Source organism: Leptinotarsa decemlineata, unplaced genomic scaffold, assembly GCF_025532065.1.
Source record: "Leptinotarsa decemlineata unplaced genomic scaffold, Ldec_3_MD MMD2_tig00000218_RagTag_RagTag, whole genome shotgun sequence".
Lineage (NCBI taxonomy): Eukaryota > Metazoa > Arthropoda > Insecta > Coleoptera > Chrysomelidae > Leptinotarsa > Leptinotarsa decemlineata.
The window spans coordinates 2,205,263-2,226,314 of record NW_027412545.1 but is presented as its reverse complement, the minus strand read 5'-3'; the positions used below and the strand labels follow the sequence as shown (position 1 = coordinate 2,226,314).

The window sequence follows — 21,052 nt, the reverse complement described above, 5'->3', positions numbered from 1 at the left end:
AAGACCTTCTAATTTATGTAGAAAAGCATTTACATCCGAAGCAGGAGCTCTGTATAAGCAAATCAAAAATGTATTTATTGTTATTATGTGAAGCATTGTAAATTCAAAAACTTTTTCTTCAATGAGTTGGTTATATTTATCTATACTTCTGATTGTAAAGTTCTCAAATAGAGAATCGTGAACAAGGATAGCTGTGCCTCCATGTAAATACTCACTTCTACAAAACATAGACATCGCCCTGTAACAAGGTAGAGGTAGCGGTTCTGTCTTTTTTAGCCAGTGTTCGGTTAATGAAAGAAAATTTGGATATTCGAGTTCTTCCAACAATAGTGTGAGTTCATCTATTTTATTACGAACAGATTGAATATTCAAAGTGAAAAAGGTTAAGTACTTTTCGTGACATTTTGCTTTCTGGCTAAAAAAGACGAATGCGTCAAATGTGCCTTTATTTGGAGGTCCGATCTGCTTCTCTCTTCAGAGTAACTTGAAGTTTTGTTTTGTGTTTTTTCCTCATCATAATTATTATTGTTTCGATAGTGCCCGTCTTGTTTCGTGGGGTTGTCAACATTGTCGTGAGCTGGAGAAGTTTATTCACAGGGAGAGATAGGCAGGTCTTGTTTGGATGACAGTTGCATTCAGTGTGACTGAAGAGAGACAGTTATATCAACGTGAGTCACGGTAATTTCTTAGATTTTGAGATCAATTGACAGTTTATGTTTTCATGTTGTTTATTGAAGATTTTGAAGTGTTTTAATTTTGTAAACTACAAAAATAGTTGTTTTCACAACTAATGAACTAGGGTATTTCATATTTTATAGAAAATAATTTTATACTGTAATTATAAATTTCAATTTCAAATTCAGAATGGCTGAATTATGTTGTTGAGAATTTTGAAAAATTTGAATTGCCAGATATTGGAGTTAAAAAATGAATCATAAAATATGATTTTACAATATAATTAATAAAGCGGTGACAAATTTTATGAAACACACAAACTCGTAACATGGGGTTTTCGCTATTAGTGAATGAAAAAAAATCAAATCAAATCTTTACTAAGCAGTTAGATTTGCCGATTCATAACAGATACACAAATTATTAAGCATGTATATTCCTCTTGTCGAGATAATATACCAAGTAATAAGAATTTGGATCCAATTTGGTTGGCATAACGCCGCCAAGAGAAGTGATATACATACCAGATACGGTGTAAGTATGACAAAAATATATTTTTTTGATAGTTGAAATATTCATTTAGACTGATTCACATCATGAATGAGTATGAATCATCGTTGCGTCATTCATTAAAAACTGTTAAATCTGCAAGAACCAATGTTTGAGTTGAAGAAAGGCTATTTCATCTGAAAAACTCGTTTAATATAAACTGCTCCCAAAACATATAAAAAAAAGCAGAGAATCCAATAAATTTAATTTCAACGGGACTTTATACACTTTTTACATATTTATGAAAATTGAAATCCATGAATATGATCATATATATCAACAGATTCATAAATAACAAAACATTATGTTAGGCATTACATTTTTTTACAAGAAGCACAGTTATTGAAGTAAAAAATAATAATCACAGTAAGTTGAAAATTCTCTGAAACAACGGTAGAAAATAGAATAGAGTGATTTTGTAGCCTGTAAAAATATAAATAAACAATAATAATCGACGCTGTTGTTGAAAATATATATTCACAAAGTAAACAACACGAACTATGACTTTCTGATAGAAGAACAAAATAAAATATCAATAAAACAGTTTGAAGATCCTAAAACAGTACTTCTTCAGCTCACCTCTATCACTCTTGATTTAATGTATACACAAGAAAATTATTTGTGGTGAAAGCAACAACTAAAATGCTACACCATTTTTGATTGTTTTTTATTAACTTTATCTAAAGAGTCATTTGAATGTTCTGATCCTGAACTCATTATTGAACCTAGAAAAAATAAAAAAAGTTCTGTAGTAACTGAAAAGAATGGGCTTGTCCTGACCTTGAAATGAAGGAAAGTTCTTAATTATTTCATCCTTGTAAGTGAGCCAACACAAATATTCAAAGAAAGATCAAACAAAAAGTAAAGAATATGTAAAATGTATTTGAGTTTAACATACACGTACTTGTGTAATATTCAAATTGTTTGATTTTTTTTTGAACAATCACTTCGAGAGTATTCTGCAGAAGGTTGCAAAAATTCCACATGTTTATGAAACAATACTAATAACATATATCCAATCCCGCGGCTGGACATGCCTTTAAATCCATAATGATGAAGCTTCTGTAGCAGTATTCCATGATTGACGCAGTCAAAAGCTTTCGACAAATCACAGAATACCGCAACCAGAGCTTCCCCATCATTTATGTTTTTATAGGCCATTTCTAAAAAATTAAAAATCGCATCATTTGTGCCCTTTTTTTGTTGAAAACCAAATTGATGATCACTAATTATTTTGTTGGCCTCTAAAAATTCTATTATTCTATACTTGACTAATTTTTCAATTATTTTGGCCAGGGTAGGAATTAAACAAATTGGTCTCAAATTACTTGGGTCTCTTTGATCTCCTCCTTTGGATAGCGGTATGACTACCGCCGTTTTGAGAAAATGAGGGAAATTTCCTGTTGAAAATGAGTGATTTATAAGAGTGGCTAAGACCTCCAAAGCGTTGCCAGGTAAATTTTCAAAAATTTTTATCGATTGACAGTCTATCCCTGACGTTTTTTTATTTTTGAAACTTCTAATTGTTAGTTTGATCTCCTCAGCATTTGTTACATAGAAGTGAAATGATTCTTCAACCTGAATGTTTTGGAGATATGTTGAGGGATCGCGGGATTGCTCAAGTGGTGCTGTTATCTTTTCTGCTATAGTGCAGTAGTAGTGGTTAATTACGTTGGGATCTAGCTTTATTTCTGTATTTTCTTTGTTTTGTTTGCCTCTCAACTGGTTAACAATCTTCCAGGTTTCTTTTGATTTGTTATCAGCGTCATTGATTCTAGAGTGATAATAGTTATTTTTTGCTCTTCTGATAATAGTCCTATATAGTTTTCGGTAGTTGTTATAATAGTCCTCAAAAAAAACGTTGTTCAAATATTTTCTGATGTAATGGAGGGTGCGCATATTTTTAGCAGAAACTCTAATTCCTTTTGTGGTCCAGGGTTTCCTATTTTTAATTTTAATTTTTTGTTTAGGGAAACATGTTTCGAAAAGGCTGGTCATGTTTGAATAAAAACTTTGGAATGGATCTGCTGCTGATAAGGTATTATTCCAGTCAAAATTTGCACAAAAAGTATTGAATTTTTGAAAGTTACCCCTGCTATATATTCGACCAATTTTTTGTTTTGTTTTCTTTCCTTCAATATCAATTTGTACAGTGCAATATATCGTCTCATGGTCAGATAAGTTGTTTGCATTTACATTACATAATATTTTAGTTTCGTCGAAAGTAGTGCAAAAGTAATCTATTAAGGTTGAAGAATACTGTGAAATTCTGGTCGGCGCGTTTACATGCATCACAAGATTAAAATTTATAAGTAGGTTATTAAGCCTCTGAGTGTCAGCACTATTCTGATCCTCGAAGTTAATATTCAAATCTCCCGTCAGTATGATCTGAGACTTAATAGGTACTTTCGTAAGAAGACCTTCTAATTTATGTAGAAAAGCATTTACATCCGAAGCAGGAGCTCTGTATAAGCAAATCAAAAATGTATTTATTGTTATTATGTGAAGCATTGTAAATTCAAAAACTTTTTCTTCAATGAGTTGGTTATATTTATCTATACTTCTGATTGTAAAGTTCTCAAATAGAGAATCGTGAACAAGGATAGCTGTGCCTCCATGTAAATACTCACTTCTACAAAACATAGACATCGCCCTGTAACAAGGTAGAGGTAGCGGTTCTGTCTTTTTTAGCCAGTGTTCGGTTAATGAAAGAAAATTTGGATATTCGAGTTCTTCCAACAATAGTGTGAGTTCATCTATTTTATTACGAACAGATTGAATATTCAAAGTGAAAAAGGTTAAGTACTTTTCGTGACATTTTGCTTTCTGGCTAAAAAAGACGAATGCGTCAAATGTGCCTTTATTTGGAGGTCCGATCTGCTTCTCTCTTCAGAGTAACTTGAAGTTTTGTTTTGTGTTTTTTCCTCATCATAATTATTATTGTTTCGATAGTGCCCGTCTTGTTTCGTGGGGTTGTCAACATTGTCGTGAGCTGGAGAAGGTGTTGATGGTCGTATAGACTCAGCGGTTATCTTGCATGTTGTGGTGTTATCATCCGCGCATTTGAGAAGGGCCTTAGAAAGAAGTGCTCACCTCAATTTACGGCGGTGGCTGGGGATGAACAGAAATGTCCACCCCAATCTCGCTTGGAATGAGGCTGGACATAGCAGATCACTTCGTGATGTAATACAAAAGCCAAGGCGTAAGCGCATTTGCAGCGCCGAGGCCAAAAGGAGAAATAGAGAAAAGAAGGCAGGAGTGGCAGCAACTATAAGTGCACACTCCTCCTCCCCCACTCCACCTCCAACAGCAAGGGCACTTCCTGCGGCGGGCACCAAGAGCTCCGCCTTGAATAAAGGCAAGGAACCGGCTGCCCCTGCAGGAAAGCTCCCTCACTTGTGCAATTCCACAGAGGGAACCCCAAGAAGGTTGAAGAAGCCGCGCAACAACAGTAATGTCGCTGCACCTTCAAAAACCTTCACGGAGGCCACCGTGAGACATTAAGGTTGCCAAAGAGAGTGTGTGTTCGGCGAGTCTTGGCCTACACCTGCCAATATAAAGGAGATGTCTCCTAGTGACCTGTTCACCTTCCTGGAAACGACAGGATGGACGATGATCTAGGAGGACAACCCCTCGGGAGGATGCACAATGGGTCGCATGTGGCCTAAGTGCTGAGGGTCTACACTCACCCTCCCTACTCTACAGATACAGAACATATATCACAATTCAATTTATTTTCATAAAGTGAAGAGGTACAAGATTTGTCATAAAAAAAAAGTTGTAGAAGTACGACCGATAATACAATTGAACACAATTTATTTATAATTCCAACATTTTTTACACTTTGTCAACAAGATACCTTCTCAGATATTCCAACAACTCATCCTAATATTTTGGTCCGGTATTTTTGGCTTTTTCAAAAATTTTAAGATTTCATTAATTTTCATTTTGGTTTTCCATTGATTTCAAATATTTCGACACCTTCCTAGACAAAGAAAGTCCAAACTTTTTCATGTTATATGCATATTTCACAAGATTCCCTCATCTACAATCCATGCCTATAAACTTGAGGGAATTTCTGGGACTTACTGTAAAATCTTAGAGATTCTGTTTTCAAAAATTAAATAATTTGTTTTGTGTTTTGAAGTTCCAAAAAAGTTTTTGGCTTTCACTTTTCTCGAGAGGTACAACTGGTTATTCTCCTACTCATGTCAAAGGTTTTGTTCAATCATCAGTATACAAATTTGGGACAAAAATATGTGGCAAACGATTGATATAGATTATAAACAGAAAGTGGACCATAAAAAAAAACCACATCACACGTTTATTTGTGAGAAAAGTTATAAGCCATAGACAAAATCATTAATAAACAATAAGATGATGTTTGTCCTGCTTTACGTTGTATGTGGCACCTCGAAGGAGTATTCTACACGACAGATTAAACTTATCCAGGCTGGAAGTTCATGAGCAATTGAACGTTAAAGTGTTGACAGATTTTAGTAGACCACCAATTGCTAACTGTTGTTGCTGTTTAAAAAGTTCTGAATTGGTCATCATCTTAAATTATGTGCAGTAGTTTTTCATTCCAGTTCAAGCTCTGATTTGGGTCAATTTTATATTTGGGCTCTGGACGGTTCTGATTGGTGCATATTCAATGATTTCTTGGCAAAAAGAGCTTTGATATAGAAGTTGTAGAAGCATGGTTCAACTGACTTTATAAGAGAGTATTTTTGATAAGAAAAAACTCTCTTACCATGACGGAGTAAAAAGTTTTTTCCAGGGTTTTCCCTGGATTAACTAGGTTGTTGTTTTTTATGTTATTGTAATTTTAACAATTTTTATGTTCTATTGATTGTTAATTTTTTTATAAATTTGAGGTCAATTATTTGGGTATTTGAAAAATCTGCTTTAAAATCTGTTTTTCCGTTTACCAGCTATCGTCTCCCGTACGAACGACAACTCTCAAAAGTCGAAACCTGTATGAGCTAAGAACTAACAAGGTTTTATCTTTCAACGTGTGACTCCTAACACGGGTCGGAAGATAGGAAGCGAAAATTGATCGTCCGGCCTCGCCGGTTGAACCACCGGTTCACGCAGCGGTCGATTGAGTGAGTGGAGCAAACCACCCACAATAACCTACCAGGCTACCGTCCCACCATTTATATTGGAACTTTGAGATTTATATAGGGAAAATAAAAAAAATATATTGGCTTCTCTAGATTTAAGGATTTTTTCATCAACATCTTTCCTCTATTTTTCAAGGTCATGGCGAAGTCGGACATCTACATTGAAATTAAATAAAAAAAAATACATACCTCTAAGATTTCGTCCGTTAGACATAACATGGGGTGGTCTTTTATAGTCTCTCCTTTCATCTCTTTCATAAGGGCTGTATCTCCTCATAGGAGGTGGTGATGCTCCATATTCTGAATCGTATGGAGGAGAAGGGCTATTTCTATCGTAGGGTGAGAATGCTGAAGTATCAGGAGAGTATCGCGAGTTCAATGGAGGAGGGGAAGACATTCTACCCAACGGAGGGGGTCTGTGATCAACTGGGAACATGGTTGGCGGGGGTGGCAGAAAGGGCATTCCGGGCAAAGGAGGCGGCATGAAAGGTGCACCTGGAGGTGGAGGTAGGAAGTGAGGTGGAAGAGCTGGTAGTGGAGGTGATTTTGTGATGTGATCCCTGCCGCCAAACAATAATTGTGGTGACGCTGCTGACTCGATCGGATGTGGAGATAAAGGTAGTTCTCCGTTTTGGTTAAGTGGAGATTGTAATCCTGAAAAAAAGAACAATTATTTTATTTTAGTCTTCAGATTGAAAGAGGCATGTAACATTAAACAATAGATGTGTCAAACTGAATTTTGCAGAGGGAAATATATTAAATTTAAATTAGTGTGTTTTAATACCAACCCAATCATCAGAGACTATCTACGTACAGCATTGTCAAGTTTTTGAGAAGGTATTTCAAAGATATAATCATTCTACGTCCTTCGTATATGGTGATAATAATTTACCAGAGACGAATTGGTCCAATGAAGATATTAAAAGTTTTACTAAACAATTCACAAAGATCCATGCACTTTCTCTGATGCAAAGGTACACAATTCTGAACTGATATCAAAACAACTCTATTACTAATGCAAAAAGTGTCTTTCCAGATGTGTTCGCTAACGAAAGACAGCTAATAAGAGACACTTTGTGAGTCCCCATCCTACTAAATTACTAAATAGGATGCATTATGTGAATTATATATCTTTTTCTATATTTTCTATAGCACTGTTGTAGTAATGATCCATCAGATAATAACTTCCATGCAAAATACTTTCAATTAAAAGCAAACTTTCAAGTCAAATCATGGTTACTCACTATTTTGTGCTCTTTCCTCAACCATAGCCCGTTCCCTCAGTGTTAATCGATTCCTCAATTGAGCAGATTCTTGTCTGGCATCTTCCAATTTTCTTTCCATTTGCCTTGCAGAAACCCAGTTTTCATGAACCTTCTTTTCCAATATGGATATTTGACTTTTCAATTCGATTTCTTGAGATATTATTTCTTGTTTTAAGGTTTCGTTTTGAGATCTGCAATTATTCGTTTTATAATAATATCAATAATAAAAATAACAGTGTCACATTTTGCAATATATATGTCGCAAAATGTGGAACACTTATAATTTGTTGACATAAAGACTCACTTATAATTTTCGATTTCTTCCTGCAAAAGCCTGATTCGTTCGGAAGTAGATGTGGCCTCACCTTCTTTCGCATTCCAAATTGATTTATATTTCAATATTTCACTGGAAAAAATATTGGTATATAAATATTGGTATATATCATGATTTTTCAAATTGTTCATTTCAACGATGAAGAATCGTCTAAAAAAAATCGAAATTAAGTGTACCTTAGGGATCTGTTTTTGGTCCACTATCATTTAATATTTACAGATAGATATATATTCATTTATTTCTACAGAGTATGTGTAAATCTTGCAAAAAAGTTGAAAGAAATACTTTGTCCGAGAAATACGTCAGTGAACAAGATTACAAAAGATTAATAAGATACAAAATTTGAATACAACACGTCACATACACATATAAGTGTAGAGTTGATAAGATAAAATTTAACATACACTGTTGAAATATTCATCTATAGTATAAGGCTCTATATAGCATAAAAATTCTTTCACAGACTTCAGAAAACCGCTGGCCAACCCAATGTCTCTTATATCCTGTGGCAGAGAATTAAAAAATTTAATCGCACTGTATACAGTACTTCTTTCATATAGAGATTTTTTATGTATCGGATATAAAATATCATTCCTAAATCTTGTTCCATACTTATGTGTTTTATGATGCTTTTCAAAGTAGCTTGGTTGATTTACTAAAAATTTTAATGACTCAAAAATGTATATCGCTGTATACTGTTGATAATTTGTTCATTTTAAAGATTCCTCTACATGAGTCTTTGACCTTCATACCAAAAAGTATTCTGATTACCCTTTTTTCGCAGAGAAATACTCTGTTCAGCTCATGACTGGAGCCCCAAATGATAATACCAAACTTTATTGCAGAGTAAAAATTATCGTAGTAGACAGTCATCAGAACATCACTGTCAAGGTTTTTTTTGAGAATTCTCATAGCATATGTAGTTGAAGAAAGTTTTCTGCAGAGATTGTCTATTTGATTTACCAAACTTAAGGTGTCATCAATATACAGGGTGTCCCTGGACTTCCTCTTTTCCTCTCGGGAATGTATAGATGGGGTCAAAATATCACCAGTACTTCATATAACTTTTTTTCCTAAAAGTCTTCGTAACCAAGTTACGGGCCCTCGAAGTTACAAAATGAAAAATGTTTTTCTTTGATAACTTTTCAAGTGAATATTCAAAATCATCCAAATTTTGGTAATTGACTAAACAAATGAATTCCGTCGATGAGCTTTCATGCAGGAGTCAGTTGTTTTGCTACAAAGTCAGGAACGGACTACCCCCGATGGTCCACACCCCAAAACTTTGAAATGACAGATATTTTTCAATATTTTTCAACAAATTAAGGTTACTTGGACAATTTTATGAATAAAAGTACTCGTGTGGAAAGTCGATCGGAGCAACGAGTCTTGATAAAAATGTAGTTTCACTCGACGACATCAAACCCGCTCGTCCACCATTATTTGAAATGAATAATTATCAAAGCAGAAATAATAATGATAACGTTAATTCAACAACATTTATAACAGGAATAATACAAAGTATGCTAAAATGAAGTCGTAAACAAAAAGTACAGTACCTATATGGAAGTTTAAGTCACAATTGTGATAGCAGATATTTTTTCAAAAGAAATATCAAGTTCTGTAGATTCGTGGTGTTTTTAAACTAACAAGCTACTTTACTATGAAATATCGAATTCATTCCATATTTTGTATGTACATAATACGTGTGGAATAATCACGTTTCGTGTTGATCAGTTATCTGAATCTCATGAAACTCAACATTCGAATGTTTCAAATTCTTCTTCACAGCTAAACTGTTGAGGAGTTTCACTGATAATTATAATTTTATGGGAGAAATTCTTTAACACGAATCTAAATTTAGCTGAAAAAACGCACATCGGAAAAAATATTTACTATACTAATAAAAAGCAAATGAATGAACTACAAAAACGGCTGCACATGATCAGGTGAAAAATATCCAGGGAATAATTATGTTCCATTTCTTTCACAGATGTTGACAAAAAAACTTTTTAGAAAGTTTTGATAAAAAATGAGAAACTGGAATGCGATTTTGTTTTGTTGAGTGGTGCGTTGTCATATGACTATCATTGTATTGTCAATATTCTATAGGATATTTTGAATTTTTTTGATATGGCCGAACAGTTTACATTCAATGAATATGCAGATATGCATGTATTTTATGGACGAGCATTTTGTAATGCTGCAGAAGCTCGTCGTCTGTATCCGAGCATTTTCCCAATCGAACGGTACCGTCAAGAGAAACATTCGAACGTGTCGATCGCAGCTTGAGGGAGACAGGTATGTAATAATTGATAATTAATTTGGGCACGTTGTTTTATTTCGATATTATTGTAGATACAGTTTTGCCAAAACGAGGTGGTGAGGGCGCTCCTAGGACTGTACGTACCGTTGTATTGGAGGAAAATATTTTGGAAGCCGTCGCTGATGATCCTTCAATGAGCATCAGAAATCTATCAGAACAGTTCCATACATCCAAGTCCACTATTCATAGAATAATTAGGGAACAACTGCTCCACCCATTTCACATCCAGAAGGTACATGCCATGACACCTCAAGATTTTCCAGCACGACTGGAATATGCCAATTGGTTCATGGATAGGCAAAGAGAGGATATGACTTTTATTACTCGAGTTTTATTCACTGATGAAGCAGGTTTCAGTAGAGATGGAGTTATCAACTCTCATAATCTCCATATATGGGCCGAAGAAAATCCCCATGGGATATTGCAAACCAAACACCAACGGAAATTCAACGTGAATGTTTGGGCTGGTATCATAGGAAACCATCTTATAGGACCATTCGTTCTACAGGACCGATTGAATGGAGAACGTTATTTGGAGTTCATTCAGAACGATTTGAATGGACTTTTGGAACATGTTCCATTGCAAACCCGAAGAGATATGTGGTTTATGCATGATGGCGCTCCTCCTCATTTTAGTTTGATTGTGCGTGACCATCTGAACCATATTTTCCACAATAGATGGATTGGTAGAGGTGGGCCATATTCATGGCCATCGCGGTCTCCGGATTTAAATCCATTGGATTTCTTTCTGTGGGGGCATCTAAAAAGCCTTGTTTACGCTACACCTATTCACACAAGAGATGCATTGTTGAATAGAATACCATTACATTGTGAAGTCATACGAAACGACCCTGGAATGCTATTTCAAGTACAGAGAGGGTGTCTTCGCAGACTAAGAAAATGTATAGAGAGAGAAGGTGGTCATATCGAGCAGTTTCTGTAGCGGATTTTTCATTTCTGTTTGCTCTTGAGTTTCGTTAGTTAAACGTGTTTGCATTATAAAAATTCGTTATGAACATTTTACCTATCATTTCCATTTTCCTTAAAAACTAATATTTTCGAATAATGGTAGACATCTCAGGATAAATGTTGTTGAATTAACGTTATCATTATTATTTCTGCTTTGATAATTATTCATTTCAAATAATGGTGGACGAGCGGGTTTGATGTCGTCGAGTGAAACTACATTTTTATCAAGACTCGTTGCTCCGATCGACTTTCCACACGAGTACTTTTATTCATAAAATTGTCCAAGTAACCTTAATTTGTTGAAAAATATTGAAAAATATCTGTCATTTCAAAGTTTTGGGGTGTGGACCATCGGGGGTAGTCCGTTCCTGACTTTGTAGCAAAACAACTGACTCCTGCATGAAAGCTCATCGACGGAATTCATTTGTTTAGTCAATTACCAAAATTTGGATGATTTTGAATATTCACTTGAAAAGTTATCAAAGAAAAACATTTTTCATTTTGTAACTTCGAGGGCCCGTTACTTGGTAACGAAGGATTTTAGGAAAAAAAGTTATATGAAGTACTGGTGATATTTTGACCCCATCTATACATTCCCGAGAGGAAAAGAGGAAGTCCAGGGACACCCTGTATATACCCAAAAACTTCACAGACGTGTTGCAGGTCACTCTAAAATCATTGACACTGATGCTCTTCGGTGTCTCCATGCTGTTATCAATTTTGAACATGATGCAATCTGTTTTTTCATAATTTAAAATCAATTTATTTTCTAGAAAAAAGTTTTTCGTCCTTTCTATTACAATACTGCCATGTTTTATTATGTGTGGTAAGTTTGCACCTGTCAACAATTGGTTAGTATCATCAGCATAATTAACTATGTGAGCGGAATTTGAATTTACCACCATGTTTATGTCATTTGTAAATTAATGAAGAGTATTGGGCCCAATATACTACCCTGCGGAACTCCCACAGATACAAGTGATATGTTGGGGTTTTAAAAAATTGGTGAGGTTTAGACCTACGTGGATGGTACTCACTGCCTTGACTCCAAGTAAGTCTCAATTTTCATTCAAAAAGTCAATATCTAATTATAGAATAATATTTACCAGTATTTTCTCATTTCAATATATCCAATAATCTTTTGGTACTTTGAAACTATACAACTTAGTCACAAAAAATAATTGGGACCATTCACAATATGATGTCTTCCATGAATCTTAACTGAAATGGATAATTTTTGCAATCTTATTTAATAAATATTGAAAATCCAAAAGCCTAAATAATGAACTTATCTGTCTTCAATGAAAAAATAAATTAATTGAAATTTTCTCTAAATTGATATTTTGAAATAAAATCTCGAAATATTCATCTCTACCAACTACCTACAGCTTAGATAGTGGTAAACGCCCGCCGGAAAACAAATACTTTCCCGGCAAATACCACGCTGGATATTGAATTATATCCGACAGCCATTTATGCAAGATACCTCACTGAGGTTAGTCTCGCAAATGTTTCTCGTTCAAATAGCAGCAGGAACATGCTGAAATCATTCAAGTAGATCACCTACAGACCGGTTTCAAAGAATTACCTCTCATCAGTGCAGGAAAGACCTTACCTAAACAGCAAAGTGCCTAGGACACGAATAACTTCAATACGGCTCGACTGCATGTATGAAACCTTTGTCTAACAGAAAGATTGTAAGTGGGAGAGATGACCATTTCGAGATTATATTTCCAAAAAATTTTTTCTGTATATATCTCTCCTCGATAGTCTTCACTTATCCTTAATTTGTTTTCCTGTGTTGATATTACATAGAGTGCTGTACCGGGAATTCTCTTTTTTGATTTGAATCATACACACTCGATATACATTTTTTTTATATTTATATCCTAGACTCGGAAGTCACAAAGATAGCTGTAGCTGTCTACGAGGTAATGCTGGGTGTATTCTAGATCCTAGAAATTCTATGTCTTTTAACTGGAACCACAAACGTGCGGTAGGCTCCTGTTGGTAAGTCTGTTCATATGTGTTTCCGTTTTCAGCAACCAAGTGTTGCTGGATAGCAACTTGTTGCACTTGGATAGCCAGAAAGACGTGTCTGTTGTTTTCCCATCTCTTTTCCAGAGTGCTGTTCCGTGATTTCTCCACTTTCATGATGTGCATCAATATATATCCATTATTTATATTAATATAATTGTTAATTGTTTCTGAACCAGAACAAACTAGAGACAGAGAGTGAGATAAGGGGGAGAGAGGGGGGATAACGATGGGTGAGGGAGAAGGGGGGGAGAGGGAGAGAGAAAGAGAATTCTTTACCGCAATGAAGTTTGCAATATGAAAAAAAAATTAAAAGAACATTGTCAGATGAAACTCACCCTTGTAATTCTTCTTCTTTTTTTTTGAAATAATTGGTCAAAACTTCCAGTTTCATATTAATTTCAACCTTTTCCTTATCAGCTTCCTGGTATTTTATCAAAAGAGAATTGTTTTCTTCCTTAATAATTTCATATTTATTTTCATAAGCTATTTTCGCTGCTTCTTCTTGTTTCAACTGAGCAATAAATCTTTCATTTTCCATTTTGAGCTGTTCATACTCCGCCTTCTTTGATGTAGATTCAAGTAATAAGTCCATAACATTCTCATTATTTTTTATGGATTTCAGTTTACCCAGACTTTCTTTCAATAAATGGTACTCTTTGACTCGTAACTCCGCTTGTCTCTGAGCATCAGAAAGTTGATTTCTCAGAACCTGAACAATAGAAATACATCGGTATCAGAATTCATACCTAATTTAGTTGTATGTCTAATACAGTGGTGAATGTGGCATCTATCTACTATAACAAATTGAAAATTTTTCAAACATTTCCAGAACTTATGAATTTGATATGGTAATTATTTTATCAAAAAATCTACGTATGTATGAAAAGTGAAGTTTCCATGTTGAACATACTATTGTTTTTCAAACTACTGAAAAGATAGTGGTTTTTGTAATAATAGTAGTAATAAAAATATAAGAAAATGGTTTCATATATGGTGGAGTGGAGAAATAATATTCAGTTTTGCTATAAAAATAGTGGCAAAAGATATCTTACCTGTATTTCATTATTCAAAATTTCACTTTTCACCACATTTTCATTATACTTTTGTTGGTATGCTAGCAGTTCATCCTGAAGAGAGTTTTGCTGTTGCTCTTTTTCTTTTTCAATTTTCAGAATTTGTTCAACTCTTTCATCCAAATCTTTCTGTAACTCAAGTATCTTTCTCTGGCTTATTTTTGACTCTTCAAGTAATTCAGCATTTTGAGACTCCTTAGTTTTTAATGTTTTGTTGACGCTAGCAATAATATTTTTTTGTTCCATCAACTGCCTCTGCAGTTGCTCGACATTTTCTTGTAATTTTTCACTTCCATTTGTAGCATCCAACATTTCTGCTATAATTCGATTGAGTTCCATTCCAACTTCTGTGGAAGTTTCCAACTCCTTTTCCAAACTCTCGATTTGCTCTTCCAATGCTTCTTTTCCATCTAACTCTTTTTGAAGATCTATAACCTGCATTTCGAGAACTTGTTTTACCTGTTCCAATTTTGCTAATCGTTCAGCCAAAAGATTGTATTCATCTGTTGGTGTACTATTTACATTATTAGAACTATGAAACGATTCTCTTTCCTTGAGTATATCATTCTCTTTCATAATTACAAGGAGTTCCTTTTCCAATTTGTTGATTTTAGAAATCAAAGGAGTCATTCTCTTACTGTTATCCATTGCTAGATACATGAATAAGAATATTATACAGGATACTGCAGTAGTGACAAGATACAAAAATACATCATAGTTGAAACTTAATGTTATATTATCTACAAAACTACTGTCAGCAATTTTATCGCAGTTTTCTACATCACAATAACCTGTATCAATGTGATCAGACTCTCTGCTAGGATTTGATTCCAGAGAATCTAATGAAAGTTGCTCCCCTAAACTCGCAGGAGATGAAACTGGTTCTGATTTCTTTCCAATCTCTTCACTGCCTTTGATTAATGATAAGAGGTTCGCCACTACTCCTTGACTTTCATCAACTACTTCTTTTCTATCAAGTATCTGCTCACCTTTTTGTTCCTCAATCAAAAAAGTTTCAGAATATGAATCTTTGTTTTCCTGAACTAAGTTTCCTTCATTTGTGGATTGTTCTGAGAAAAATTTGTCTTCATTATTGTCAATATTGGATTCAGTTGCAGTATATGAATAACCTTCAGCCAATATTTCAGCTACATTGTCAGAAGAAATTTCATTGATTTCTGTCGATGAATCAGAAGGCTCCAATTCAATATCATTTGCAGTAGGATGATGACTTTTCTCTGTATCTTCCTCAGTTCGATTCTCTTCAGATGAATCCAAATTGATATCAATTCCTGATAAACTTTCAAAATTTTCTTTTAAATTTTTTTCATCATGAGATAAAGACACACTGGCAATATTTTTTTCTGGAAATTCTTCAAAAACAAAATCTTGAGCATGCTTTGACGAATCTTGAGAGTTTGAATCAGTCATTGTATTGTTTTCATTTGCGTCTTCTTTTCGATACTTTTTTTCTTCATTTCTTAGTTTATCTGGAGGATATAGAAAATAGTTGTTATTTAGAATAGTTTCCTCTGGTGTCGTATCTTGAATATTATCAGAAACAGCATCTTCATGAGATATTTTTTTTTCTGTAGATGTGCTTGAGTCAAATTTTTTATCATTACTCATTGCTTCCAAATTTGCTGTAACTCCAGGGAAATTTTCAATGAACTGCTCATGTTTTGAATCGCTATTCTCGTTTTTTTCTTTTGGATGAATATCACTCATATTTGAGTTTGGAATGTTTTCTTGGCCATATTGAAGAGAAGGAGAACTACTTTCTGGACTATCACTTATTTTGGTTTCTAATTTCAAAGTGAGGTTTTCTTTTGTCAATTCCTTCCCAATGTCATTTACTGATATATTGTCTGTGTCTGTTGAGTTGTTTTTTTGTAAAATTTTGCTTTCCAACTTCCGATTTTGGTTTTCTTTTGTCAAATCCTCGACATCATCTCTTAAAATTTTCTCTGCGGTAATAACAGTATTTGACAAGTTTGTTTCCTGTATTATTTTGCTTTCTGAATTCAGATTTCTGCTGTCTTTTGTTGAATCTTCAGTAGTAATATTATCTGTTGAGTTGGTTTCATGTGATTTACCTTCTTCACTAATAGGTTCATCTACTGAGTCCTTCTTATCATCTTGTTGCTGTTTTTCCTTGGGATTCTGGCTTATGCTTTTGTCAGTATCACCTACATTCGTTGGTAGTACATCCGATGCTGAGCTATCAGTTTTCTTAGTTATATCATTTACTGAATTGATTGCCTGATAAGGATTTTCAGTGATCCCAACATCTTGAATTGGTTTGGGTACTTCAACGTCAACAGACATCTCTGTACTGGTTTCTAGAGTTTGTTCATCAGTCTTAGTAAACAATTCCTTATCAAAACTTTTCTCAACACTTAACTGAGGAATATCGGGAGTCGACTGACCATCACCACCAGACTGATTCTCAGTTGACGGAATTTCATTTTGTTTTTGTGCTCTTTTATCTCCCTCAGCCTCTTCTCCTTCACCATCATCATCATCACCATCATCATCATCATCATCATCATCATCATCACCATCATCATCCTCAAGACCATCCTCATCATCTTCAGAATCAACGACATCATCTTCAGAAACTGAGGAAAACGTGTCCAAATCTTTCGCAACTTCTGAAAATATATGACGGTGTATTATTTTTCATTTACAGACAATGATTTCGTAACAAATCAGCCACAATTTGAAGATTTGTGCAGTATTTTGCAATAAAATTTTAATTTAAAATTTAAGTTAGGCTGGAACGTATGGTAACACAATATGAAATTTGAAGCCGTTCGTGAACCTGCGATAATAGTGTCCCTCTCAAACACCGGACTGTACACACCCAAATGGCGTGTGTAGAAGAGGGATTATCATTACTATTATTTGTTGTGGCGCTTCAGACACATAACTCCCTTTTAGTGACGTATTTGCTATTTCAATTACAGAGAAACCTGGAACTGTTAGTTATTTGATGATATGCATCGAACACAAGAATGGGCATAGGAGCAACTCACATGATATCTCAGTTATTGGCTACCCATCGAGTCCCAAAAACCCCGTGATAGGAATAAAAATGAATAGTTAATAAAAATGTTATTATCATTTACGATCACATGAATTGAAATAATTCTTTATTTCACAAATAAAATATAATAGGGGCAATGAAAATAAGTAAGCAGTTTATGGGTTACATATGTAGAAAAATACAAAACCCCTCAAGAAGCATGAAACATGTGAATTTGAATAATTGCAATTCTATATAAGCAAATTTTGATGCTTTCCGGAAAACGGATAAAATTAACAAGAAAAATACCGGTTACCATACTACATGTAACTACTCAGTACGGTATGCATTAAAATTTAATTTTTGTTTCAAGTCAGCTTATTTAATGTTATTGTTGAAAAGCTGTTCCCGATTCAAGTTAGTTTATTTTATTGTTAAAAAGTTGTTAATTAGTCTTTTAATGAAGCAGCCAGCTGGACTTATTATTAATCTACAAGGTAAGTAATTTAGTTGAATAATGATCATTATTTTTATCGAATATAATGTTCTTCGTAAAGAATTTTGATTTTAATTCATTATGAAGCACCTTTATAAAACAGAAGAGATAGTTTTTGAAGAGTCTATATACTCATTTGGTAAAACTAAATGTTATTTTAAAAGTCTCGTTAGTTTTATTGTCATGTGTTTTTGAAGCTCCATATATCAATAAATATTTATTCTGCTATGTTGTGGTATATACTGATCGACATCAACAGAGAGTTTTGTTCTGTATAGATTTCAGATTATTACCCATTTTCGGCCAATTTTGCTATACGGATTCAAATTGAACCCAAGCGGTGCGTGCGTTGGCGGAAGAACTGGGCGTCAGCTACCATGTGGTTTTTGATGGCTTAAAACGTATTGGAAAGGTCAAAGAGCTCGAAAAATGGGTGTCCTACGATTTGAACGATCAACTGAAATTTTCACGTTTCTAGGTCTGTCTTCTTTGCTTTGGGCAATCAAAACGATTTTTTTTTTGGATCGGATCGTCATGAGTGATGAAAAGTGGATTCTCTACGACAACAGGAGATGTTCAGAACAGTGGTTGGACACCGATGAGCCACCCAGCCATCAAACAAATTGAGTGTTGAATATCATTCCAATAATAGGAGCCATTTTTTTTATTGTTTAAAAATGTTGTGTCCTCTACCATGAATTTTCATGTGTTATGGAACTGAACAATTTCACATTTAGAGAGTATTTGATATAGGTATTCATTATGGAATTTTGAATCAACTAATGTAGACCTTTATGTTATAACCATGTATGAATATTTATGGAAATTTAGTGACAATTTTTGAAAGATATTTGATCCAAGATTTTTCAAAACGAGTATCCTGATTATATGGATATCAAATGAAATGGTTCAAGGAGGCAAAATTCAAAATGGCAAAAAACAATTTTGAATAACTATGGTTTAGCAAAGGTTAGAGATAGTTTTTTGGTGGTGTTTAAGCATATGTTACAAAAATTGAACGATAACACATTAAATGAACTGAACAAACTTCGAAACATATCCAGCAATAACTAAAAAATAATAATTGAACACCATTTTTAAAAATATTGTTTCATATATATTTTAAAAGAAGAAAATTGACTTTCAATTGAATCAAACACATCAGTTATGTGTTATAAAACCATGTGTAGATAAAAAGAATACAATTTGTAACTTGATCCTGTTATAAGGTTTTCTAAGAGAAAAATTACGTTTTTTCCATAAAATGTGTAGATTTTGCGATAATTTTTTATATCATTCCAATTGTGTAATGTAATAAACTGATAGGTGGGTTTTATTGAAAATTTATTTCTTTGTCTTTAGAGCATATATGCTATAGGTTGACTGCCAGAGTAACATTTCATTTTGTGATAAAATTTGTGAAATTTTTATCAATCTCAAAAGATCTCCAAACCAAGGTTTGAAATATTCTCAAAATTTCACTGTTTCATGTCAAAGAATTTAGATATGTGATTCTTGGAGTGTTCAGTAAAGTACAACTAATACAGCATAAACATCAATTTTGTTAATCCAAGCTAACTAGAACCAGACCCATGTGGATTATCAAGACTCAACCTCTAACGGAAGCAAGAAACTCTTTGGAAGGTTCGAAATAGATGAACATTTCAACCTAGCAGACCACTATTATAATATTCATGCAGTCATTGTTCACTGTGATTCTAGCGTTGAATTTGGTCATTATTACGCCTTGGTCAAAGAAGAAACGGACTGGTTCAAGTTTGACGATAGTCGTGTCATAAAGTGTTCTGGTGATGCATTGAATTTATTGGAGCCTCTGGAGACACCCTACATTTTGTTTTATAAGAGAGAGGACATTGTTAGATCAAGATCTTCAGATGATGTGGTGCTGCAGGTTTTTCCAGGTTTTCCTGCAGCTGAAAAAGCAAATGCGCCACTGGAATCAATGAAGTCGCCCCGGAGCGCCAAATAATTTTTATTGTTGTTTTTATCAAGAGTTCAAATTCATTTATCATCATTCAAATTATTCACATCAATCATCAAAATCATTTCCGATACTATTTTTTTCAACAATGATTAAGTGAATTAACAAAATAACTAACATAAGGGTGGATTCATGTACTCAATGTTAAGTTTTAAATTGCAAGTCATAATAAATTGTAAGCAGTTATTCATCAATTTTCAATGAAAACATTCTATGAAAAGCATATATATTATCTAATATCATCATTCATAATGTCTATGTACAGGAAGTGTAAGTTTTTAGTAGTAACAAATGAAAATATGAAATCTTAAGACTTGAAACGACATGGACTTAGAACTGGGGCCATCAATCCACAGTAAAAACAATGCAAACTTTTATTCTTACCAGTTGTTTTAGAGTAATCTTTGTTTTCACTTGGGACTATCGTTGAAAGAACTGAACTCTCAGTGGAACTTTGGCTGATGGACTCTGTGAAATCCTTTAATATGGTAGTACCATCAACAATATGAAATGAATTTTTCACCTTATCTGGATTGATTTCTTTTAAGGGATCTACAGTTTGTTTTGATTCCGTATCAACCAAGAAAGTTGGTTTCGAAATAATTTTAATTTCTCGAACGTATTTACTGGGTATGTAGCCCCTCTTTCCATTTATTTCCGTTTCCCACAATATTGTGGAAGAACTATCCTTCTTACTACTAGCCTCCTTACTGAATATCTTGATGTTTTCATTCGATTTGAAAGAAAGTACCTTTGGGTCAGGACTACTATACCTCAAAAGAGTCTTTGCCAAAGATATGGGTTCTGAAAAGTAATGTTCCAAACAATGTTATGGAAATTAGGTTAATAGATATAAAAAAGTGTACCTTTACAGTCTTTATCCACGCATAATCTCTTGTGTGATATTTCACATCTGGAACTACATAGAATCAACAAAAAATTAACAAAATATATTAACTTAAAACTATACATTTTTGTCAAATTGACAATTGAACCCTAGGCCACATCACTGTTTTTGAAAAAGTGTCGCCATCTGGTGCATCTGGAGATTATATCTAATGTAGTGTTCGAAAAGCTGCGTTCCAATAATTCCGCATATCGCTAACAAAAGTTGTAAAAAATTAACACTGCTCATTTCAACCTCTGATCATTTACGATAAATCGGAAAAAAA

At 34.0% G+C, this 21,052-nt stretch overlaps 1 protein-coding gene across 1 annotated transcript; it reads right to left on the bottom strand.

The window, feature by feature from the left end:
* Window positions 1-1,679: 1,679 nt before the first annotated feature.
* On the bottom strand, window positions 1,680-20,907 carry LOC111502824 (uncharacterized). Its single transcript, XM_074173236.1, has 8 exons — window positions 20,747-20,907; window positions 20,265-20,684; window positions 14,334-17,008; window positions 13,617-13,990; window positions 7,917-8,018; window positions 7,592-7,803; window positions 6,537-7,001; window positions 1,680-1,946 (listed from the first exon to the last, which is right to left on the bottom strand). Exons 1-8 carry the CDS (start codon window positions 20,850-20,852, stop codon window positions 1,867-1,869), a joined length of 4,434 nt encoding a protein of 1,477 aa, XP_074029337.1. The 5' UTR covers window positions 20,853-20,907; the 3' UTR covers window positions 1,680-1,866.
* Window positions 20,908-21,052: the final 145 nt, after the last annotated feature.